At 57.4% G+C, this 25,127-nt stretch overlaps 1 protein-coding gene across 3 annotated transcripts; it reads left to right on the top strand.

Moving 5' to 3' along the window:
• Positions 317-24,500, top strand: COL8A2 (collagen type VIII alpha 2 chain). 3 transcript variants are annotated; one of them, XM_018041576.1, is made up of 3 exons: positions 317-430; positions 19,550-19,761; positions 20,357-24,500. In XM_018041576.1, exons 2-3 carry the CDS (start codon positions 19,566-19,568, stop codon positions 22,273-22,275), a joined length of 2,115 nt encoding a protein of 704 aa, XP_017897065.1. In that variant the 5' UTR covers positions 317-430; positions 19,550-19,565; the 3' UTR covers positions 22,276-24,500. The 3 variants fall into 3 exon arrangements, with proteins under 3 accessions (XP_017897065.1, XP_017897056.1, XP_017897058.1); XM_018041567.1 differs by lacking the exon at positions 317-430 and adding an exon at positions 8,295-8,331; XM_018041569.1 differs by lacking the exon at positions 317-430 and adding an exon at positions 12,179-12,264.

Below are 25,127 nucleotides of genomic sequence, written 5' to 3'. Positions count from 1 at the left end.
GGTCTGGGTCTGTGTCCCCTTTCGACGGGTGGCCCCAGAGGGCAGGGGGCCCCAGACGCTGGCACAGTGTGCGATGCAGGAGGGTGCACGGGGGCCGCGCTGCCCCGGGTGTCGCGGGGTGGGGGTTTCCGAGTGGGTCGCGGGAGGGAGGCGGCTGTCGAGGCCGGGCTGGGCGCGCGCTCGGCCGGGCGGGGCGCGGGCCTTGGCGGCGGCTGTGGAAAGAGGGTGGAGGCCCCGCCCCGCCGCGCCCCTCCCGCCGCCCCGGCCCCCCCGCGCCGCCCGCCCGCCCACTCCGGCAGCCGCGAGGGGCGGCCGGCAGAGCGACGCGGAGCCCCGCCGGCGCGGACCCCGACGACGCCCCTGCCTGGAGCCCGCGCGCCCCGGGCCGCCCTCGAGGGCCAGGAGCGGCGCCCGGCGGCCGCCCCTGCAGGTAACCGGGAGGAGGCGGCGCGGCTGCCGGGCTTGGGGGCTCCGAGGGCAAGACCCGGCCTGCGCTTCTCCCGCTTCTCCCGAGACTGTCGGGGACACCTGGGCCGGCGCCTAGGACTCCGGGGTGAGGACGGGATGGGGGACTCGGGCCGGGGGTCGGCGCTGGCACGAGGGAGCCCCTCTTCCCTCCCTTCCCAGAAGCGGGGGCTCCAGCTTCAGACAGGCCCGGGTGGAATCCCTGGCCATGTGGCTCGGAGCAGTCATTTCACCTCCGGGAGTCTCCCTTCCCACCTGCGAAATGGGATGACAACGCTTCCATCGCAGGGTCAGGAGGGAGCAGGGGCCTTAGACTCCCCCCGACCCTTGTAGACCCCAGGCTCTCCTCTCCCCGTCTCTGCTGGTTCTAGTTAGCTGGCCAGCTCCTGGTTTTCCGTTGTTGTTGTTTTTTTTTTTTTTTTTCTGCTTCTGCCCCCAAGTCCCTGCTATTCGGGGTGTCCTAACAGCATCCCCCAAACCTGAGACTGAGGTTTTGAGGGCTGTCTCTGCCAGAGGCTCAGCACCTTGCTGCAGCTCAGGTTTGAGACCTGCGGAGGGGTGAGGGGGGCTGGTGCCTGACTCAGAGGAGCTGGGATCTGGGGGGCCCAGAACTGCCTCCCCAGTGTCTGTCCTGGAGCTGGAGACATAGTGACCATGGGATTCCCCTGGGGTTGTTGGGGCACGTGGGGAGACACTGTTCAGCCAGAGGAGCCTGGGAGTTACGAGCTTTGAAGGGCAGACCCTCGGAGTCTGCTTGCTGTGTGTGTGCAGTGTGAGCCTGTCCGTGTGTGCCTTTGTGAGGCACACATTCACGTGTGTGTCGATCAGTGTGTGCTTATGTGAGGTCCTCGGTGTGTGTGAGAACGTGCCAGGCTTTTGATACAGAAATACCACTGACCTCCCTCAGGGGACCCTGGCAACCCAGAAGCCCTTCCTCCTGTCTGCCGTCAGCATCTCTTGCTAAGGTCTGTGCCCTTGTCTGGTGGTAGGGTTCACCCCTTCCTTGAAGCGCCCTTAGTGAAGGCAACCTCCCAGGGAGCGGCCTTGGGTGTCTGGAAGACCTGGGGGCACTGGAGGGTTAGGCAGTGTGGGGTTCCTCTCAGGGGACTGACGCTCACTGCCCTGAGCAGATGGGGAGCCCTCAGAGAGCCCACTCTAGATCCCAAAAGAGGAGATGCAGAGGGCAGCAACTCTGCGTGGGGAGTTGGTGGCCTCGGTTAGTGCATAGCTGTCCCCACTGGCCTCTTGCTGGGTTGGTGAACACAGATAGGCCCTCGGACATGCAGTCACCCCAAAACAATAATGAGGACACACTGCAGACATACAGAGTCACGCACAGCTGCATAGTTACACTCCCTCCCACTGACAGTCACACACAATCACACACCAGAACATGCTCTACTGAAACATACACCACGACAGATGCTGAAACAACAGACAGGGCATGTGCACGCATGCACACGCGCACATCCACACGGACTCCTGCAGACACATGGCAGGCCCCACATGGCCCAGCCAGACGCACTCAGACAGGACAACACACGCACGCGTGCGCACACACAGACACACACTCTCTCAGTAGGGTCTCTCCAGTTTCACTCTATCACAGTGCAAATTAGTTTCCGCTTATTCTCTGGCTCAGAGGAGGAGGAGAGAAAAGTGGAGGTGAAAATATCTCCTAGCAAGAATGGGGCAGGCAGACAGCCAACAGGGCTGTCAGCCTGAGCACCCCACCTCCTCCCCTGCTCCGGGTCTGAGCCAAACTGAAGGCTGGTTGCCCTACTGGTCCCCTAGCCCACTCCAGGCCCCCCAGTGGCAGGCATGGGGCTCCCCTTGTAGGAGAGTGGGGCCTCAGATGAAACCAGTCCCATATGTGGCCTGAGGCACTTACAGAGGCGCAGCAGCCTCTCATATGGGGTGCAGCTGTGTCTCAGGGTGCCCACTGAGGTACGTGGGGGGAGGCACCTTGTAAGCCAAAGTGTGTGTGGAGGAGCCATCAGAAGAGGCAGCGAAGAGGTGACTCTAGCTGACAGGTGCAGAGGGAGGAAAGGGTAAATGAGGACATTGCAGTCAGAAGGAACAGCATATGCGAAGGTGTGGAGGTGGGAAGCTGCAGAGTTCTCTCAGTGGTGGTGAGTACTTGCCGGCTCACGGCTCACGGCTCACACAGCGGGGGAGTGAGTGGAGGGACTGACAACTACTTTGAGGTCAGATTTCCTAGGACCTTGTTCAGAGAAAGGGTGTGAGCTGCAGAGTGGTGCCAATTGGGGATCACTCTGGTTGCTCTTGGGGGCAAGGAGGCCGCTTAGGAGGCTGGACAAGAGTGGTTGCCATGGGGATAAGAGGAAGGTATAGATGGAGAGGAATAAGGAGAGAGACTGGACAGACCTCAGTGATGCTTGACTATGGGGGTGAGAAGAGGGTGGGCCAGGGACCGTGCTCTGAATGGCTGTGGTCTGACCCCAGAGGAGGCAGATCACGGGGAGGTGTGGGTTTGAACCCCAGGGTCTGGTATGCTTAGGTGCAGGGGGCTGACTGTTGAGTGTGGCCATGTGGCTGGGGGCTAGTTAGTGTCTGTGAGGCCTGTATGTTTAGAAGCCTGTATGTTTAGTGTGTGAGGCCATGTGTGTGCACAACTGTGCCCAGACATCAGCTAGGGAAGTCATGGTCCCAGAAAGGGCATTTCAGGCCTGCTGTGTTCTGTGGACGTTTCCAGGGTGGTGGGATGTGGACAGTGGGTCTTAAGTGAAAGCAGCATGTGCAGTGAGGGGAAGAGCTGATCGGGGTTACTTTCCACGTGACTCTGACCTTGGGAGTCGGATTGAGGTTACTTTCCATGTGACTCTGAGTAAGGGTCTTCCCATTTCTGTGCCTCAGTTTCCTCATCTATAAAATGGGAATGCTAATGCTGGTCTCCAGGGTCCTTTTGCCTGCAGAGAGGTGAGGAGTAATCCCGGGTCACACATGATCAGGGTGCAGAGCCAAGAACTTTCATCCAGACTTCTGATCAGAGTCTGTTCCACCCCTCTGGTTGGATCCTAGGAAGGGACGGGGGAGGGCCTGGCCCTGCTTCCATTCAGATTCTTGGAAAGTCTTGAACTGAGAGGTGACTGTCCCCATGCAGGCTGAGATTTCTGGCTCTTAGAGGGCAGAAGAAGCGGGTGGCAGAGGGTTACTGCCTCCTGGAGAGAGCCATGCCAGCACTGCTGGCTCATCTCCTGGACGGGATTACAGAGACTCAGAGAGGAACTCGCCTAGGGTCACACAGCAGCCAGTGGAGGAATTGAGCCCTAAGGATGGGACCCTGGGCGCCGGCTTCCCTTCCCTCCGGAGGCTATGCTCCCCTCACAGGGGCCATCCAGAATCTGGGATGGAGGGGACCTTGTCAACAGAGGTTCTCTAACTTCAATTCTTTCTGTCCCCTTGGGGGAGAGTAACAGTAAGAGTTTACTGGGCAGCCACTATGCACGAGGACCTGTGTTTGCATATCTCATTTAGTCCTTATTACTCTGCTGCAAGGCAAAGGTCGGTAGCCGATTTAACAGAGGGAGAAGTGGAGGGATCAGAGAGGCCCGTAACCTGGCCAAGCGTCCCCCTTCAGAGTGTCAAGCTGGGATTCGCTCCCAGGTGCATAAGGATGTACAGCTCATGTTCCTCCCCCGCTGACCTCCCAGGCTCCTGCCCTCTCCAGGGCTCGGTTTGTGGGGGGAAGGGAATGGAAACTTAATTGTTTCTCATCAGTCCGCCGTGGGCCAGGCACTGTCATACACAAGGTGCTTTTTTGAGGGTCAGGGAACGTGGGGAGCAGTAATCATGAGAAGGTCAGGCGGAAGTACAGCAAGGACTGAGAGGGCTGGCATTGTGTTTTCTGATATCTCAAGATGCGCTGTGGACCCGGTGGGCCCTGTGAGGGCGGGTGGTTTCTGGGAGGAAGGGGTCCGGGCCTCAGGTCTCAATTCTGCCATGGCAGTGAGCTTCCCCCTGGGTCTGCATAAGCCCATCCATGAGATGGGCCAGTAATGCCTCCTCGGATCTCCTTGGAGCCTGTGATGAGGAGCAGTGTCGCTTGTGTGTGGGGAGGGGTCCTTTCTCTTCTCCCGAAAGGCCCCCGGAGGCCGACTCTCCGGTCCCCCCCTGCAGCGTCCACTGCCCTCGCTAACCAGAAGCTCTCTCCCGTCTAGCCTGCTTCCCTCCCACCGCAGCGGCTCCTGGCCGCCACTCAGCTCTGCGTGGGCCCTCCAGGCCACGCTCCCTCTGACAGGCGACCACGGCTCAGCTCGTGGCAAACATTCTTTTCATAGTTCCCGGAGCACAGCAAATCCGGCTGCTTAGCCAGGAATGCACAGCCCCCTCCTGCAGCGGCGGCAGGGGCTTGGGCAGCGGAGCCCCTGGGGGTCAGGCAGGAGGGGCTGAGGGGCTGTGGAGGACCCCCATCCCAGCCCCAAACCCAACACACGCATGCATGCATGCACGCTGGCCCTCCACTCCAGGGAGCCGCGAGGCGTCATCATCATCTGTGAACTCACTGGGCTTGGGTCCCAATTCTGGCATCATTCACCACGGGCTGGCTGGCAGACCTGGGCGAGTGACTTGTCTCTGAGCCTCCGGTTCTTCATCTGTAAAATAGGGTTTCTAATTTAATCTCATAGGGCTTTGGGGGAGGCCAATCATGGCGATGGAGACAATGATAATAGCAAACATATATTGAATGTTCCCTTAATGCCCAGCGCTGCTGGAAGTCGGCTATGTGAAACCAACGCCCTTCATTCGCTCCAGCGCTCTGCAAAGTAGGAATTGCTCCCACGTTCCTGACGAAGAAGCTGAGGCACAAATGAATGAGGTCACTGCTAGTAAGAGGCAGGGCTGAGAGAGGAATGTGAGCAGCTGGGCTCCAGAGTGGTTCATACCCTGTTATGATTTTTTAAGCAGAACTCTTAGCCGAGGGCCAGCTCCCGGTAAGGGCTCAGAAAATGGAGACTTGTCCCATGAGCCCCGCTCTGGGAGGAGTCGATTCTTCGCCTCCTGGCCATCAATCCGCACCTCTGTTTGGAAAGTTGGGATGGGGAAGCGGGCCTGGGGCCCTGGCCAGTGTCCTTAGGGAGCCTGAGCTCTCAGAAGATGGTGGGGGACGAGGGGGTGCAGACTGTCCCACCCACCTCTGGTCTGGGATTTAGCTGGAGGCAGGCACTGTGCAAGGAGGCGATGTCGCCAGTGGAGGGGCTCAGGAGATTAGGGAAGGCAGCAGAGAGTGCAGGTTAAGAACAGAGTCCCATTGAAGCGGGCTCAGGCCCTGCCCTGGCACACCCACCCTCCCGACTTTCCTATTTAGTAGGACTGAAGGAGCCTTGGTCAGTTGGAGTGGGCTCCTGAGGCCCAGGATAGGAGTGGCCCACTCTGTTGCCAGCCTTGCTGGTCTCTCTTGCCATCTGGGTTGAGGCAGCACAGGTAGGGGTGGAGAAGTGGGGAGCATTACCGTGGTAGCAGTCTCCAGGAAGCCCACGTGAACCGGGGTTTGGCCATTTGAGGGCTGGCAAGCCCCAAGGTTCAGATCCTAGCCCTGGTGCTTCACCATGGAGAATGGATGTCACCTCTCTGGGCCTCAACCCTTCTCAAAAAAGCGATTGAATTCCCGCCTTACAAGGTTACAGGAGAGCATGATAAAAACGCCTGGAACATGCCTAGTGCTATGTCTGGTGCCTAAAGTATGCTTGGGATTTTTATTTTTCACTTTTTACTTTTTGGCCGCACTGTGCATTTCACGGGATCTTAGTTCCCTGACTGCGGATCGAACCCATGGCACAACAATGGAAGCAGAGTCCTAACCACTGGACTGACAGGGAATTCCTTATACTTGGGATTTCTAGAGACCATTATTATTAGGGGCTAATGTGTGAAGGGCATGGAGAGCCAGCTTTAAGCTGCGCTCGGGGTCTCTGTTGCTGCTCTTGTTGTTTAGTTACTAAGTCCTGTCTGACTCTTTGTGACCCCAAGTCCTTCACCATCTCCAGAGTTTGCTTACATTCATGTCATCGGTGATGCTGTCTAACCTTCTCATCCTCTGCCACCCCTTCTCCTTTTGCCTTCAGACTTCCCCAGTATCAGTCTTTGATTCTGCTCTTCAAGGCATTTCTCAGGCTGACCTCAGCCGGTTCTTCTCATCTCAAACCATCTGCATGTAGAGAGGTTAGGAGCCCAAGCTTTGGCTCCAACAGCCTAGGCTTTACCTATTGTGAGCTGTGTGACCTTTGACCAATTACTTAACCTCTCTGTCCCTTGGTTTCCCACTCTGTAAAAAGACAAAGAACACATACTTCATTGGGTTGGTCTGAGGACTAAATGAGACAGTTCACGAGAAGAGCCAGGAGAGAGCCTGGCACAGAGTAGGTGCATAATAAGTGTCAGCTATGATTAGTTAGTTCGCTTATTTATTTTAATTACGTTCATAACATTCATGCCTCCCGTACACACGCTGCTACTTTAGCCTGGACTGATTGCTTCTCCCCACCACCACCCAGTTAAATCTATGTTCATCTTTCAAAAGCCCAGATCCAATACAAGTCACTTCCTCTTCCTGAGCCTCATGGTGAGGGTGGGGACTGGGGCCAGATAGCCAGGGTCAAGTTGGGCAGTGAGAACCTCCCACCCATGCTCCGTCAGCTAGGCTGGGCCCTCAGAGAGAGCGGCCTCATGACCCATCTCTGGGGTCACGGTGTCAGAGTGGCTTGGATGGGGGCAGGGCTCAGCTGAGCTGGAGAGAGGGCTTAGGAGCCGCTGGCTCCAGCAGCTGGCTGCTTGTGCAGGGAGAGGGCTGGGATGTCAGAGTTTCCATGGGAGCGGGCAGAGGCGAGCAAGCAGCTGGGGGAGAGAGTGACGCGGTCGGCAGGCCTCCCTGCCAGGGGGGCTGGCTAGGCATCCCCTCCCTATCCACCAGGGATTCATGTCTGGGCTTGGACTACGGCCCCAGCTCTGCTGTGTGACCTGGGCTAGGGCTTACAACAGTCAGGTATCATGGTTGATTGAGCCACCAATGGGGACTTGGCTATCGAGGGCTGTAACCACATCATATTCTCTGCTCAACAACCATCCGTGGCTCCCCATTGCCTCACAGAGAAACACAAGCATAGCATTTAAGGGTCTCCACTAAATTGGCCCAGCCCTCTCAGCTCCCGCTCATCCTCTCAACCTCATGGCACTCTGGACCTTCCCTGTGTCTGCCCAGCAGCTTCCTACTGCCTGAGATTCCTTTTCTTACTTTGCCTGCCTGTCAGACTCCTAATCACCCTTCAGGATCCAGCCCCTTCCTGCATGAAGTCTTCTAGGGAAACTCAAGGGAGGGCAGTATTCCCTGCTGTGTACCCCCATGGCCCAGAGACCTTGGGCAACTGTGTGATGGCCACTTGTCTGATGCCTCCAGCTAGTTCAGGGCAGGGCAGGGAGCTGAGCCTAGCTCATACCCAGTAGGAAGTAGGGACCACCCCAGCCTAGGGTCTGGCAGGCTGTAGGGACTTCTTTAGGCTGGACCCTGGCACACAGAAGGGGCCTCCTCAGCCTAGGCCCTAGGACAGGAAAAATCCCAGCAGCTCAGGACCGGGTCCTCTGTGGGCATTGCTGAGTGTGCGTGGAATGAATGAAGTCAGTGGTCGGGGTAGGGGTGGGGGAGCACACATCTTGGCTCCCTGAGCAGAGACTGAGGTTGGAGTCAGTGTTCAGCAGGGGCTCCTGGTAAAAAGCCCATGGCAGGCCCTAGGGTGGCTGTGAGTCAGGGCAGGAGGCTTCCCCAGCTCCTGGTATCTTCCTCAGTTTCCCTCTTTCAATTCTCAGGCCTTGTCTCTGCTGGGACCTTCAGAGGCCCCTCCGACCTGAAAGGTAAGCTAGATTTGGGGGCAGGGGTTCTCCAGTATCCCAGGCTGCATGAGGCCTGTGCTTGCTGCCTTCTGCCCTTGCTCCCCCTAGCTGCCTCGGAAGCCCCTCCCCAACTCAGGGTGTCCTAGCGGGCAGCCCCTCTTGCAGGTGACCTCAGCTCCCTCCGGCCCAACTCGGAAGCAGCTTTTTCTCATTTGTGAACTATTTCGCCCCAGCTCTTTGGCGCAGCCGTGTTTGCTTGGCCTGCCTGGGTGCAGTGGCCTGGCCAGGCTCCCGCCGGGCCCCCTCCCTGCCCAACCCAGCCTCTCCTGCCGACGCTGAAGCTGCCGCCACCGCGCAGGGAAGCCGCGAAGGCCCAGGAATCTTGGCAGGCGTGCAGAGGCAGCGGGCGGCGGGTGGCGCTCCGGAAAAGGCTGCAAATGTGAACCAGAAGGCGGTAGGGTGGGGATGGGGGACTGGCGGCTGAGAAGGCGGGGCCCAGCCTAGGGCCTGGGGGTGCCTGGGTCTGGTGGCCCTCCAATGTCCGGTCTTGCTCAAAAGCTCAAGGCCTCTTCTGGGAAGTGAGAATGGCACCAGCTGAGGCCTGAGCCCCTGGCGAGGAAGGGCCGGTCCCCTGGCCACCTGCCTGAGGATACACGGCTGCCCTGGCTCCTGTCTGCTGCCCAGCTTCTTCTGGTTCATCTGCCCCCATCTGGCTGTTCCTAGCTCCCTGGACACTCTGTTGCCCCCCAAGATGCTCCTCCCCAGGGTAGTAGTGGGCTGGCTAGCCTCAGAGATGAGCAGAGATTGGTGGCCTGGGAAGTGGGCCTAGTCGCCTTCAGGAAGGGAGGTCAGCCCAAGCCCCTCCAGCCCAGAGCTGAGAAGGACTCTGGAAGAGCGACCAAAGAAAAGGGACCCTATGAGAGGCCATCTTGCATGCTGGCAGGAGGTTGGAGGTGGGGTTGTCAGAGGCCAGGAGTTAGAGCACCCGGGCTGCAGACTGTACTGAGCACCTACTATATGCTGAGCCCCAGCTAAGGATGAGATGGGTGTCGGAGAAGACAGGCCCTGGAGGAGAAGCTGTCCTGCCTGAGGGAGGCAGAGAAGGCTGCTTGGAGGGGGAGGCATTTAACTGGGTCTTAAATGAGGAATGACATGTTTGCCTGGAGAAAGGAAATGTTAACCCACTCCAGTATTCTTGCTTGGGAAATCCCATGGACAGAAGAGCCTGGCAGGCTACAGTCCATGGGGTTGCAAGAGTCGGACATGACTTCGTGACCAAAACCACCACCACCTGGAGGAGAAAGAGAGGGGCAATTCAGGCAAACAGGGTTGTGCAGGATTGTGCAGGCAAAGGTGGGCAATGGGTACAGGGAAACATCAACAAGTTTGGGGTGTCTGGATTCAGGATGCTGGTGCTCCTCTCACCCCTAAACATAGGTGCTTTCCCTAAGGGTGAGCCCATGGCCCTCATCCAGGCTGCAGCAACACCATCAATGAAGCCCTATTTTTATCTCCAGGCTATATCGCTCCCTCTCAAGTTTCAGACCCACAGGTTCTCTGCCTCTTAGATACAACCCATCCTAGAAGCCCCTCAGTCTTCTTTACTCACTCAGTTTGGAGTATTCCACCATCTCTTGCCTTTATGGGCATGTTGAACTCTGATCTGTCCTTAAAACTTCCTTCCAATGCTGTTTTGCAAGTTGAGGTCCCCTGTGGTCTAAGGTCCTCACCTGCAGGGGTGAGGGGTGTTGGGACTCTTGGTGGAACTGAAACTTTGTAGTAAAGACAAGGTGGGCAGAGGCGACACTCCTGTCCTGCCATCAGTCTGGATGATAAGGTGTTCTCCAGGCAGCCCTGTCCCAGCCTAACCTCCTCCCTCCATCCCCCAACTCTCAGATTCCAGATAGCTCTTTAGCTTCGAAACAGTCCTCACGCTTGCACATTTAAATTTGAGAGGTTCAGAGTCTCAGTGACCTGCAGGACAGTGAGGTCATGGGAACTGAACCCCTCAAGTCTCCACCCAGACCTTGTGGGGCTGCTCAGGGATCATCTAGGGATGTCAGCCCCAGACCTGATGTTAGCATTAAGGCCACAAATGGTGGCCTTCAGGAGGCTCCCATCAAGTGACCGGCAGCTAGAGATTTCAGAGTCTGGAACTCTAACAGGATCTAGGTATAAGGCTTGAGAGAGCAGAGGAAGACAAACAGGGTGGGCAAATGGGATGGTGACACAGAGACAGGAGAGAGACCTACCAGGAGATGCCTCAGATACACAGGCAGGTGAGGATCTGGATTCAGAGACACAGACGTGGCAGAAGGGTCACAGATGGGCATGTCAATCGCCCACATGGTTCCCACAACAAGCTGGTTCCCAACCTCCTCCTCACATACATAACTCTTAGACTCGGAGTGTGCCTCCCCACCAGCTGTGGTCTCAGGGGTTTGCCAGCTTCACTGCGATCTTGCCATCCTCTCTGCTTTCTTTATCCACATTACCACTGAGTCTAAAGTACAATCAGCCCTCTATATCCACATGTTCCACATCCATCCTCAAATTTGGCCAACTGTGAATAAAAAATACTTGAAAACCAATTCCCCAAATTTCCAAAAAGCAAAATTTAAGTTTACCTTGTGTCCCAGCAGCTACTTACGTAGTATTTACATTGTATTCAGTATTATAAATGGTTTAAAGTACATGTGAGGATGTGCGTTGGTTCTATGCGGATATCGCACCATTTTATACAAAAGACTCGAGCATTCATGGATTTTGGTATCCACGGGGGGTCTTGGAACCAATCACCCGTGGATTCAGAGGGATGACTATATACCTTCTCCAGTAAGCCACATGGACTGCAGAATAACATGGGATTTATCACGTTGGTACTAGGGAGTCATTGGAGAATCCAGGGCGGGGAGGGCCTTGGCAGAGCTGTGCCAAAGTGTGGTTCACATATAGGCAGCATTAGCATCACCTGGGAGGTTGTTAGAGCTGCAGATGCTAGGCCCTGCTCCACACGTACTGAATCGGGATCCCTGAGGGTATGGGCTAGGAGCCTGTGTTTTTAAAATCATGTGACGCACACTGAAGTTTGAGAAGCACTGTTGGAATATCTGTAGGATGTTCTGAGGAAGACAGAGAAGCTGAGGTTGAGGGGTGGGAGAGAACAGTCATGATAATCCAGGTGAGGATCTGGCAATTTAACAAACCTTTACTGAATGGCTGGAATGTGCCAGGCTCTGGGCTGTGTGTTGGGAGAGTACAAGGTCTCTATTAGGACAGAGAGAACGGGGGAGGAGGGGAAGGAAGAGAAGTGACAGAAATAGAGGAGACAGAGTCTGCAAGATTGGATTGGGGGTTTGAGGGCAAAGGAACAGGGCTGTCATGTACAGTTATGCGGGTTGGTTACTGTTCAAGGACGCTGGGGAAAGTCAATGAGGAAAGCCCGAGTTGGCTGGACGGAGGGGTAGCCTTTCCTACTTGTGCTAAGGCAGTGTATAGGCTAGAGAGATTCCATGTAAGGAAGAAGGGTCAGAAGTGTCAGGAGTGATGTCCTGATTTCTGGCCTGGGCACCAGGGAGTTGGGGAGAAGCACGTAATAGGGGAGAAGATAATGACAGCAGTTTGGGTGGAGGTGTCTGAGGGACAGCCAGGAGAAAATGCTTGGCTCATAGTCGCACTCAAGAGTCTGGGGCTCAGGGGAGTGGTAGCTGGAAACAGACATGGGAGTCCTTGGTGCTGGGATTGGAACCATGGGAGCTGGGGAGAGCTGGAAACTGCAGGAGAAACATCCAGAGAGAAGAGAAGAGCTCTGAGCCAGCTCCTTGGGGCAAGCCTGGGTCTGCAAAGTGGGCAGAGGGAAGGAGCAGAGAAGAATCTGAGGAGGAGCCTTTCCAGGAAGGAGGAAAGCAGGGTCACAAGGCGGGAGGCAGTGCTGGTGAGAAGGAAACACGCGAGGTGAGAGGGTGAGGGGTAGAGAGAGTTCTTTCAAGAAGCTTGGCTGAGAAGGGCTGGAGAAAGATGAGGCTGGCCAGGGGCAGGGGTGAAGCCTGTACAGACTTGGATGCAGAGGCTGGGACTGGGGGAGGCAGCCACAGACAGTGAGCCCCCCCCCCCCAGCCCCGAGGAAGAGGTGCAGAGAGGCTGGGGGGACCTTGAGTAGGAGACAGGACCCCTTTCATCTGAGACTCAGGAAAGTGGGATGGGAAAGGGTTCCTGATCTCTGCAAGCTGGGAGAGAGGTGGGGGGTGGGGGGCTCAGGAACCCTGGAGAAGTGGAGTCGCGGGGGCGGGGGGGGGGTGGGCATCATGCCCAGTGGGTGAGGAGGGCAGTTCCTCTGCTTCTTTCCAAGATCCATACTCCGTCCTTGCCCTGAGCAGGCTGTGTGACCCCTAGTCTGCAGCATCTCAAGAGCAGTCAGAGAAAAGGCTGAGAAGCCCAGATAATTGACTTTTAGGAAATTTCACAAGGTCCTGGCCTTTGGCAGCAAGTCACCTGAGGTTTTCAAAGGTTGGTGGAGATGGTGCTTTGCAGCAGGAGGCACTAAGGTTAGACGGAAGGGAGGACTTTCTGGCCATCAGGGTAAAAGAACAGGGTAGCATGAAGGGGTCGATGGCTTAGACCATGTCAGTAACCCTTTCACAAGTGAAGACACTGAGGTTCAGATTATGTTACCACAAAGCTGGAAAGTAGCTGTGCTGGAATGAAAGTTCAGGGGCAGTTAGAATGTGAAGGGCCTTAGGGCCCCCCCACCCCGCCCAGAGCTGGACCCCTGATAGGGAGAGCCTCAGAAAGAGGCTCACCTGTTGAAGTGGCAGAGACTGGGCTTAGAGAGAGAGAAAGAGAGACCAAGAGAAATGGGTCAGGGCCAGAGACCCAGGGAGAGAATAAAGCGCGGCCAGGCTGGTGGGGAGACAGGAGCAAGCGGGGCAGCCGATCCCGCAGAAATGTCTCCACAACAGGAAGCGTCTCATAACATACCTGTGGTTTGGCCAGGCCCCGGGGCTGCCTGAGCTCCCCGCGGCTCCCTCAGCTGCAGCCGCCCTTCTGGGGTAGGGGGCTTGGAGCAGCAGGAGCCTGCGCAGAGCCGCGTTCCATCCACCCACCAGGGGTGGTGAGGGGAGGCAGGGGTCGGCCAGGGCCGCACTGGCCACACCCCTGCACGCTCCGCCGGGAACCTGCGCCCCGCGCTCAGGCCCCCGTTTGCATCGTGACCTCTGAGAGCTCACGTGTGCAATGGGATGGGGAGGGGGCAGGCCCTTAAATTCCACAGGATCACCTGCCCACCCACCCCCCGCCCCACACCCCGCCGCCCCCCCCCCCCCCCCCGTCCCCCAGCTGCTGAGCTGCTGATCGTCTCTGGGACGGGACCTTCGGAGAGAGGACTGGTGGGAGGGGTCACTTAATGCTGAGGCCCCTCTGCTCCTGAAGCCCTGTCCGGGGAGAGAGGGGTCTGTTGTATTCATGCCGCTTCTTCCTGCTGGGGTCCCTTCCCTTTTCCCCTCTCATTGGTCCGAAGGACCCTGGAACGCTACCCGCTCCCAGCCAACGTCCTCTGCCCCCCCGGAGGAGGCCCAGGCTGCCACAAAACGCTGACTTGGACAAAATGCTGTTTTACGGGGATTTGTTGAAAAGGGGGGAAATCCCCGTTAAGGACTTGCAGCTGTCCAAACACCGCGTCTACCCTGCTGCCGCCACCGCTCCATCCCTGAATCAGCGTCTTCTTATGCATCCCACCTCCTGCCCCTGTCAGCCCCGCCCCTTCCAGGTTGCCTCGGCTCCTGCCTTCCTTCCTAAAAGGTTACCAGAGAGGGTGACGGTCTGCCCAAGGTCACACAGCAGAGCCAGGCTTGAGCCTCAGGGCTCTCGCCAACCAGTTCCATGAGGGGAGACCAGGAGCAAGCAAGTGGATCGGCTGTTCCTCCCTGTGTGCCCCTATTCCCCAAGCGGCAGCTCTCAGCTGAAGTTTCTTGATCGAGGCCACGTGAATGTCCCACCTGTTCCCTTTCTAGCTGACACATAAGCCCCTCTGAGGGGCTGAAGAGGGGGCTTCCAGGGCCGTGTGACACTTGTCTGTGCAAGGTCTGACTGAGTTATTCTTGTGATCTTTAAATCTGACAGCAAATTGAGTTCATCCTACATTTATCTCTGTACCAGCCAAGTCCTGTGCTGGGCATGGAGGGGAGGGGAGGAGCGGGCAGAGAACAGGAAAACCAAAGAGGGAGAGGAAGCTGTGAGGGGCCCTACGGGTGTCAGTGGAGCCCAGGGGAGGCATCCAGTAGGCTTCCCGGACGTCTAAGAATGGGGAGGGGCAGGAGGTGGGGACGCAGTAGGGGGAACCGAGGGAAGGAACACGTGCAGAGCCTGGGGAGCCTGCGGCGGGCCAGGCGGGGTGGGGGGCGGCGAGAAAGGGATGACAGTGAACAGGAGGCAGGGGCGCCCAGGCACCCTCGGCTCTGCTGGTGGCTGGCATGGGGGGCGACAGTCCCTCCCACCTGGGCAGCCATGTAGTACCATGCCAGCGCCATCGTTCTTTTTGCAGCCCCGTTCTCCTGTGATGTGCACACTTCCGCTCCCAGCCCCTCTCTCCCCACCCCTCGCCCCCAACCTGGACTGGCATGGCCGCCTCCCCTTGAAGAGCTGGAGTAAGTTTTCCCTCCTCAAACCCACAGGCAGCTTGGAGTTGGAAGAGAGCTTCCCTTTCTCAGTCTGCTTGCCTCTCTGTCTAGCTTGTGCTCTCTGGCACGTTCTCCCTGGAGGCAGTCTGTCCCAGCGGTTAAGAGCTCAGGTTCTTAACAGACTTCCGCTCAGACCCTGGCTGCCAGGGGGCGGCGCCTCACTCCCGCTTGTCTTCAGCCTCAGACGCCTCGTCTATAGGAAGAGGAGGCACCATAGTTCCTCTTTCCCGGGGATCTGGTGGCGATTACATCAATCGCGAACTGTGAGGCAGCACTTAGGCGGTGCCCCAGCGAAGGTGTGAGCTGTCATCCTCACTCAGACACGCCTCCCTCCAGAGGAAACACCTGCTCCGGGGTCCTGCCCCACCTCCATGGAGCAGGAGGTGCCAGGATGGGGCAAGTTCAGGGAGCCACGGGGGCGTAGGGCAGGGATGCTTCCTGGAGACCTGCCTTGCCAAGGAGGAGTGAGAAGTGGGGAGCTGGAAGGGGGCCCTGCCTGGGCTCCTGCCTGGACTCGCGGGGGCCCTTCCTCTGGTGCCCTGTGCCCCTCTACAGTTCTCCCCATCCCAGACACCCTCCCAGCTGAGCCTCCATCAGCCCCTGCCTCCGTGAGGCCTCACCCAGCTCGGCAAGTGGACCAAAGCTCCCCAGCAGTAGCAGTGTTAGTCGCTCAGTCGTGTCTGACTCTCTGCGACCCCATGGACTATAGCTCCCCAGGCTTCTCTGTCCATAAGATTCGCTAGGCAAGAATACTGGAGTGGGTTGCCAGTCCCTTCTCCAGAGGATCTTCCTGATCCAGGGATCGAACCCAGGTCTCCTGCACTGTAGGCAGATCCTTTACCGTATGAGTTACAGGGAAGTTCGCCCTGGAGCCAGGGCTGTCTTGAGTCCTCCTGGGGGTGCCGTGATTTCGGCCTCTGGCCCACTCAGACCAGAACTGCTCACTCCCCTCCTCCTGCTTCCTACTGCAGGGTCTGCCCCTCTGCCCAAGCCCCTGCTCCCCTTCTAGGCAGAACATTCTGGCTCTGTGATGTATGAGGATCCCCCATCCCCCCAGCTCAGGTGGCCAGTGCAGGAGAGTCTTTATCCCATTCTCAAGAGGCCTCATGGTACGGTGGTTAGCGTCTGGGGCTTAAGAGTCAGACTGTCTGGGTTTAGGCCCTGACTGCACTCCGGTTTCCTCACCTGTAAAACAGGGCTGATGAGCCTTGCAGGGCTGAATGTGGATAGAAAGTCAAACTTTGGGGCAGTGCCTGGCCGGGGCCTCTGTCATCAGTTAACTAAGGGCTAGGCCTGCACAGTAGGAGGCCTAGCACCAGGCATGGTGCAGACAGCAGGTGGCCTGTGTTGAGGGCAGGTGTTCTGGGCAAGATTCTTAGTCTAAGCTTCAGTTTCTATATCCATAAAATAGGGGACAACAATTGCATGAGCTGGTCGGGGGTCGTTGAGAGGGTTAGTGATGTGAAGACAGGGAGCCCTTAGGTGGCAGGTGTTAATATTACGCTCGGGCTCAGGGAGGCTGAAGACCTGCCCAAGGTGACAGGGAGGTTGATGGCAGAGCTGGGTTGGCAGCTTCACCATCCCGCCCCAACGCCCCACGTTCATTCCTGCAAAGCCCGCATGATACTGAGTTTGGAAGAATACTACTGCACTGCAGCGCCAGACTCAGCCCCAAGTGCATCCCTGGATGTGAATAGCCCACAGCCATACCTTCCTGCAGCCACACACAGGTGTGGAGAGCCCCTGGGTGGGGTGAGGGGAGCCCAGAGCAGGGATGCCAGGGCAAGTGGGACCTTCCTGGGGTGTATGAAATGTCAGGCTAGTCCCCCATGCAGATATTAATGGGTACCTGCCCTGGGGTACCAAGATATCTCTGATCATCACAGCAATCCTGAGAAGCAGGTTGTTAGCCTAGCTTGAAAAGAAAATTCTTTTTTTTTTTTTGCCACATCTCCAGGTTTGCGAGATCTTAGTACCCCAAACAGGGATCAAAACTGGACCCCCAGCACTGGAAACTCAGAGTCCTAACCACTGGACTAATAGGAAATCTCTTAGCCTAGCTTTTAATTAATTATTATTATTATTTTTTCCCACACCTTGCAGCATGCAGAACTTCCCTGATCAGGGATCAAACCTGCGCCCCCTGCAGTGGAAGCACAGAATCTTACACACTGGACACCAAGGAAGTCCTAGTCTAGTTTTTTAAAAAGAACTTAATTGAGATACAGTTCACATAGCATGCAATTGGCTTATTTAAAATATAAGAATCCACAGTTTTTTAAGGTACTCACAGAACTATGCAACCATCATCACAATCAATTTAGAACATTTTCATCACCCCTAATAGGAAACCCTGTGTGTTATTCACCCAGTCATGTCCGACTCTTTGCCATCCCATGGACTATTGCCTGCCAGGCTCCTCTGTCCATGGAATTCTCCAGGCAAGAATACTGGAATGCATAGCCATTCCCTTCTCCAGGGGATCTTTCTGACCAGGGATGGAACCTGGGGCTTCTGCATTCCAGGCAAATTCTTCACTGTCTGAGCCACCACCAGGGGTCTCAATAGAAACCCTGTGACTAACAATCACTCCCCACGTCTACCTGCCTCAGCCCTAGGCAACCACTCAGCTAACTACTTTCTCTAGATTTACCTATTCCGAACACATCCTACAAACAGAATTATATGATTTTGTGCCTGGCTTCTTTAGTTGGTGATGTTTTCAAGATTCATCTGTATTGCGGCATTTATCAGTACTTCACTTCTTTTTATTGCTGAGTAATATTCCACATCCTGAATATTCCACACCATCCATTCATCAGTTGATGTACACTTATCGTCTCTACTTTCTGGCTGTTATGAATAATGCCAATCTGAACATCCACGTACACGTTTCAGTGTGGACATGTTATTCCATTTTACAGATGAGGAAACTGAGTTCACGGAGTGGACACTGCTTGGTCAGGCTCCGCCACCTGGTGAATGGAAGATTTAGGCTGGCTATCCAAATCTGGAGCCTGTTTTTCTTCCTAACTCAGTCCTTGTTCTCAGAGCTGAGCTGAATGCTGAGACAGGGCTAAGTCAGGACACTGGAGTGAGGAGTTAATTCTGTAGAGGAAGGAGTGACAGCTTCCCTGGGTCTTGCAGGACGAGTGAGGGGAAGAACACTGCAGGCAGAGGAACAGCAGGTGCAAAGGCCCGGAAGGGTGAGGCTGCCTGGTGACTGGGGCAAAGGTATGGGGCAGGGGAGCGGCAGAGAAAGGGGCAATAGATGATAGAGCTGGAGACACAGATACTGATTAGATGATTAGAACACCAAGTTGGGAACCAAAGACTTTTACAAAAATTATTGTTTAATTTACAATTTTTAAAAACTTTTTATTTTGTATTGGGGTATGCCTGTAAGTCACTTCAGTCGTGTCCAAGTCTTTGCAAGCCTGTGGACTGTAGCCGACCAGGCTCCTCTGTCCATGGGATTCTCCTGGCAAAAACAGTGGAGTGGGTTGCCGTGCCCTCCTCCAGGGGATCTTTCTGACCCAGGGATGGAACCTGTGTCTCTTATCTCTCCTGCATTTTCAGGCAGGTTCTTTACCACTAGCGCCACCTGGGAAGTATTGGGGATAGCCAATTAACAAAATGTGATAGTTTCAGGTGAACAGCAAGGGGACTCGGTCATACATATTCATGTGAAGTGAAAGTCAGTCGTGTCCGACTCTTTGCGACCCCATGGACTATACAGTCCATGGAATTCTCCACGCCAGAATACTGGAGTGGGTAGCCTTCCCCTTCTCCAGGGGATCTTCCCAACCCAGGGATCGAACCCAGGTCTCCAGCATTGCAAGCAGATTCTTTACCAGCTGAGCTATAGGGGAAGCCCATACATATATGGGAAGTCATACATATATATGTAATTAATGGTCTCAAGGCTTGTGGGATCTTAGTTCCCCAACCAGGGATTGAACCTGGGCCACTGGCCGTGAGAGCCTTCAGTCCTAACCACTGGATAGCCAGGGAATTCCCACAAAGGACTCGATCCAGAAGATGGTGGGGAACCCAGAAAAGCCTGGACTTAATGTGAGGTCAGACAGACCTTAGGCAAATCCCAGTGCTGCTTCCTAGAGACGTTTGCTTTAGTTTTGTCATCTGGAAAATGTGGATGACAGTAACAATACCTCGTTAAAGTGCTGGGAGGATTAAGTGAGCTCCCATGCTGGAGAGCTTAGCCTCATGCCTGGCAGAGCGCCAGTCCAGCACGTGGTAGTGGGTGTGTAATCATCAAACAGTGTCTGGCAGGGCTGTGCCAAGGTTAGAGGTGTTCTGGAAGGGCATCTGGCTGCCAAGTGGATGGTTTGGGAGGCTGTTGTCCAGGAACCTCACCCCCACCCCTGCCTGTACAGAGAGCTATGGGCAGGGTTAGGAGAGGTTTAGTAGTAACTTCTGCAGACTCTGAGACTGAGAATTGCTTGTGAATAATAACTAAATTTTCATCTTTTTTGTGAGCTCCTGGGCCTGGTGCCAAACCACCCATGAACTGGCTTGACGGCCTCTCTCCTTCCTCCCCGCAGCACGCCCGCGGACGCCATGCAGGGGGCTCTGACGCCCCTGTCTTCGCTGCCACCACCTCTGCTAATGCTGCTGCTGCTGGGGTGCGGGCCGAGGGCGGCTGCCAGCGGTGGGGCCGCCGGGGCAGCGGGCTACCCGCCGGTGCAGTACGTGCAGCCCATGCACAAGGGACCCGTGGGGCCGCCCTTCCGCGAGGGCAAGGGCCAGTACCTGGGTGAGCGTCGCCCCGCCCCGCCTCGGCCCGTCCTGACCCCAACTCCGTCTCCTGACCGCCACCGGCTCTTCCCAGGCCCTCTCTCAGCCACAGCCCGTCCACCCCACAAAGACCTTCCCACCTCCACTTGCTTCTTGATGCGGGTCCAGGGCCTTCCCCCGCAAAAAGGGCCCGGAAGTGGGGTGGGGCTGGCTGGCGGAGGTGGTCTCTGGGTAGGAGAGGAGCGGGAAGGTTTGGGGGGAAGTAGGAAGGGCTTGGCGCCGATTGGCTCTAAGGAGGGCTGCTGTGCCGCCTGCTGGCCATTCCACCACAGTTCCGCAGGGATGGGAGGCTGCTGGGGAAGGGAGGCCCAGCCTGCGTAGGTTGGGAACTAGGAGCCCGGCTGTGGATACCCTGCAGCTCCCAAGACCGCCACCAGACCACCCCCAAATTGCGCCTTTCATGAGAGAAGGGAGGGAGGGCCAGGGTGGTCTTCATGAGCAGGTACAGAACCCTAACTTCTCAAGTTGCACCCCATGCTGGCTAGGGAGTGGGAAGATGGGTCCCCTGGCCCCACTGCCCAGGCCCCTGACTGCCTCTTCTCTTTTTCTCTCAGAAATGCCTCTACCACTGTTGCCGATGGACCTGAAAGGAGAGCCCGGACCCCCTGGAAAGCCTGGGCCACGGGGTCCCCCTGGCCCTCCTGGCTTCCCAGGAAAACCAGGCACCGGAAAACCTGGGCTCCACGGGCAACCTGGCCCCGCCGGCCCCCCCGGCTTCTCTCGGATGGGCAAGGCTGGTCCCCCAGGGCTCCCAGGCAAGGTTGGACCACCAGGACAGCCGGGGCTTCGGGGGGAGCCAGGGATTCGAGGGGACCAGGGCCTCCGGGGGCCCCCAGGGCCCCCTGGCCTCCCTGGGCCCTCAGGCATTGCTGTCCCTGGAAAACCAGGCCCCCAGGGGGTGCCGGGGCCCCCAGGATTTGGGGGGGAGCCAGGACCCCAGGGAGAGCCTGGGCCCCCAGGTGATCGAGGCCTCAAGGGTGAAAATGGAGTGGGCCAGCCAGGGCTACCTGGAGCCCCAGGGCAGGGGGGAGCCCCGGGGCCCCCGGGTCTCCCGGGTCCGGCTGGTTTAGGCAAACCAGGTTTGGATGGGCTTCCTGGGGCCCCTGGAGATAAGGGTGACACTGGACCTCCTGGGGTGCCAGGACCTAGGGGGGAGCCTGGGGCTCTGGGCCCAAAGGGGCCCCCTGGGGTGGATGGGGTGGGGGCACCGGGGCCAGCAGGGTTGCCAGGGCCACAGGGCCCGCCAGGAGCCAAAGGGGAACCAGGGACCCGGGGCCCCCCTGGCCTGATAGGCCCTACTGGTTATGGGATGCCAGGCCTGCCAGGACCCAAGGGGGACAGGGGCCCAGCTGGGGTCCCAGGGCTCTTGGGGGACAGGGGCGAGCCAGGTGAGGATGGGGAGCCGGGGGAACAGGGCCCACAGGGCCCCGGGGGGCCCCCTGGACTTCCGGGATCTGCAGGGCTCCCTGGCAGACGTGGGGTCCCTGGGCCTAAGGGGGAGACAGGGCCTATAGGACCCCCAGGAGTGCCTGGCATTCGGGGTGATCAAGGGCCTAGTGGCCTGGCTGGGAAACCTGGGCTCCCAGGAGAGAGGGGGCTTCCAGGGGCTCATGGACCTCCTGGACCGACTGGGCCCAAAGGTGAGCCAGGTTTCATGGGCCGCCCTGGAGGACCAGGGGCAGCAGGAGCCCTGGGGCAGAAAGGTGACCTGGGACTCCCTGGACAGCCCGGCCTGAGGGGCCCTTCAGGAATCCCGGGACTTCAGGGTCCGGCTGGCCCTATCGGGCCCCAGGGTCTGCCAGGCCTGAAGGGTGAACCAGGCCTGCCGGGGCCCCCTGGAGAGGGGAAAGTGGGGGAACCTGGCGTGGCTGGGCCAACAGGGCCTCCTGGGGTGCCAGGTTCCCCAGGACTCACGGGCCCTCCTGGGCCTCCTGGTCCCCCCGGCCCCCCCGGAGCCCCAGGGGCCTTCGACGAGACTGGCATTGCTGGCTTGCAGCTGCCCAACGGTGGTGTGGAGGGAGCTGTGCTGGGCAAGGGGGTGAAGCCACAGTTGGGGCTGGGGGAGCTGTCGGCCCATGCCACGCCCGCCTTTACCGCTGTGCTCACCTCGCCCTTCCCCGCCTCGGGCATGCCCGTCAAGTTTGACCGGACTCTCTACAACGGCCACAGTGGCTACAACCCGGCCACGGGCATCTTCACCTGCCCCGTGGGCGGGGTCTACTATTTCGCCTACCACGTGCATGTCAAGGGCACCAACGTGTGGGTGGCCCTCTATAAGAACAACGTGCCGGCCACGTACACCTACGACGAGTACAAGAAGGGCTACCTGGACCAGGCATCTGGCGGGGCCGTGCTGCAGCTGCGGCCCAACGACCAGGTCTGGGTGCAGATGCCCTCGGACCAGGCCAACGGCCTCTACTCCACCGAGTACATCCACTCTTCCTTTTCGGGATTCTTGCTGTGTCCCACATAACCTGTGCTGCCTGGCCTCCTCCTCTTTAGCGGTAGAGAGACCTTCTCACTTACCAAGAACCTCCATTTAAAGGAAAAAACCAAAGACTGAGACAGAGGCGGGCACAAGGCGGCCGCAGCCTCGGCCTGGGGAGACCGGCTTGGATTGTCTCCACGCAGGCTGAGGTTTCTTCCCGGAAGAAGCTGGCCTGAGTTCCTCTGCCCCACGTGTCTGTGCAGTGGTGGGGGTTGTGCTCCCTGCCCTGCCTGGCCCCCTGGCAGGGCTCCAGGATGCTCCGCCCGGCTGGTGGAGACCCCTGCCCGCTTGTGAGTCCTGGGCTCTGCCAGGCGGTGAAGGAAGCTGCTTCTCAGTGAGTCAGCAGTGAGAGGGGGCTGAGCGCCGCCCCCCATTCCCCTGGTGAGACATATTTCCAAGCCCTGCCCAGCCTGCTGGCCCTCAGAGGGCACCTGCTCAAGGGATGGGGCGCGGCTTCCCTCAGTTCTTGGCTGGGGCTCTTCCAGCAGCCCTGGGACCTCCAGCTTAAGGTGATGGATCTCCCAAAGAGCTTTTGTTTCTCTCCAGGGGAAGGGAGAGGAGGGGAACCATGGCGGTGGCCAGTGTGGACACCTTGTCAGGACTGCGACCCTAGCGGTGGGGCTGTGGCTGTGGGCCTGTCCCCGGTGGGTATGGGTGCGTGACCGCCCCTGCTGGCTCCTGGGCAGTGCCGAACCCCACTCACTGCTCAGGCTGCAGCCATGGAGAACGGTGGCTTGTGAGGGGCAGGGGTGTGGGCCTGGTGCAGGATGGCCGTTCCTCACATTCATCTCCATCCCCAAGGCTGCCCCCACCAGCTTTGGCTTTGCTCAGCGTGAGGGCAGCCGCCCAGGCCCCTAAGGACTGCCACAGGTGGCACGAGGCAGGGCCGGCAATCAGCAAGTCTTGAGTATTCCTCCTCTCTCCTTTCACCTGCTGAGGGAGAGCGCTTTACTCAGACAAAACTGTAAGGGGTGCCTGCCGGCCCCACCCCCAGTAGCCCCATGGCAGAGAGCTTCCTGTTCACCGCAGAGCGAGGTGCACGCAAGCTCGTGGATGAAGGCGGCTGCCCGCTTCTCCTTAGGAAGAGCCAGATGGTGGGTGTGCGTGACTCCAGGGGTTAACCTGCAGGGTCTTCCTCTCCTTCCACTCTCTGGTTCCAGTTTCCTGTCCAAGGCAGGATTAGGGCCCAGGAGGCTGAGGCCCTGAGAAAAAGGGTTCCAACAGGCCCCTTTGGGATGAGGTGGACGTTACTGCCATTTTCCCCAATCAGAGCTCCCCTCTGCAGGAAAAAGGCAAGACCTCCTTCCCTCCCCTCGGCCCCTAGTTCAAGCTGAGTGAATACCGCTGAGATGAGGACCCAGCGTGGACGTGCTGCAGCTCTGGCCCTCACCCCGCCTGTCGATGTTGAGGAAGGAGGTTGATCACCAACTTCTGACGTGTTAGGCTGTGGCTCCCTCAGGCCCCTGGGCTGGCCTCCTCCCCACCCACAACTTCTCCAAATCAAGCAGACCCTTTGACTGCTCGTTTCAACTTTCAAAAAGGAGAAAAGAAAACCCAAATCTGCCCAAGTGGCACTTCAAGAGCAGGTTGGGCTAGGGTTCCTGGTGGGTTTTTTATCCATCAGCACCATGGGAACTAAGTCTTAAGTCATACCTCATGGGGCCACCTGCTCAGCATCCTGAGTCAAAGCCACTGCCATTTGACCTGTGAGGAAGGGTTCTGACGGGTGGAAAGGCGCCAGCTCCCAGTGAAGTCCAGGGCCCTGAGGGTATGGGGAGCCAAAAAACAGAACAGAACAAAGGAGCTGTTTTACAGAACTGAGTTTCTGCTAAGTGTCATTCCTGAAGCCTTTGGGGAGAGGTAGGTGGTTTCCAAAATGTTTATGGGACTTTAGTTCCAGGTGTCCACTTAACTGACTAGCTTTGATAAACTGTGTTGGGTTTTAACAATGAAAACTACATTACCTTGTGCATTTTTGTATTCTAATTCCTCATTTTTTTTTTTTTTTAAGATTAAGTGTTCTCCATTAGTAGTTTCTTTCTAACCTGGTATAGGAAGCTTAGTTCCCTACATACCTATTATGTGGCCTGTGTCACAGGAGATTCAGGAAAAATGCACTTGGGAATCAAAGAAAATGGAGCTTCTTTTTGAAAAGAAAAAAGTATTGACTGTATTGACACAATCTCAATAAAGCCTGTTGTATAAACAGCGCTGTGCTGAAACTGGCCTTGATGCAGAGGTGTCTTGAGCCTCTGGATTTCATAAAGCACCTGGGGAGCTCTCTGGGACTCTTGTTCTGCACCTTCTCAAAGAGCATGCATTCTTCCCCAGCCCCCAGCCAGGGGTTCTATCACCACTGCGTCGGAAATGCTCTGTTCTCCAAAGCTGCCTGGGCTCTGCACCAAGTAAATGCCAGGAGGCATTTTCAGAAACCAAACTAAGGCAGTGGCTGGAGCTGGGGGAGATGGGTCAAGCCTCCCTGGAACATTCCTAAAGCTCTCAGGGGTAGTGGAGCATGACAGCTGGCTCAGGATCCCGAGGGCGAAGTTTCAACATCTGATACACATTATGAATGAAATCAGGGATCTCTGCTCCTGTGGGCGGGGCTGGTGCCAGGCCCAAGGCAGCAGGCAGAGCTTGGGGAACAGTCCTGGGAGAAAGCACCTGCCCCACAGCCTGCCACATGCTGGGGATCTGGACCGCAGACCTGAGGCCAGTCCAGGCCCTGAAAAATCCCGGAGGAACCCTGTCCCGACTGAAGGCAGACCTGCCCAGCAATCCTAAAACCTCAGGTGAGCTGCAGGCTGGGCAGAGATCCCCACCGAGGCTGGAAGAGC

This window comes from Capra hircus, chromosome 3 (assembly GCF_001704415.2).
Source record: "Capra hircus breed San Clemente chromosome 3, ASM170441v1, whole genome shotgun sequence".
NCBI classification, from domain to species: domain Eukaryota; kingdom Metazoa; phylum Chordata; class Mammalia; order Artiodactyla; family Bovidae; genus Capra; species Capra hircus.
This window is presented reverse-complemented; position numbering and strand designations above follow the sequence as displayed.

Excerpts from the sequence above, each read along its gene's own strand:
- COL8A2 (XM_018041576.1), top strand. The coding sequence starts at position 19,566 with ATGCAGGGGGCTCTGACGCCCCTGTCTTCGCTGCCACCACCTCTGCTA. Across the intron at positions 19,762-20,356 it reads GGGCAAGGGCCAGTACCTGG|AAATGCCTCTACCACTGTTG; the intron begins GTGAGCGTCGCC and ends TTTTTCTCTCAG.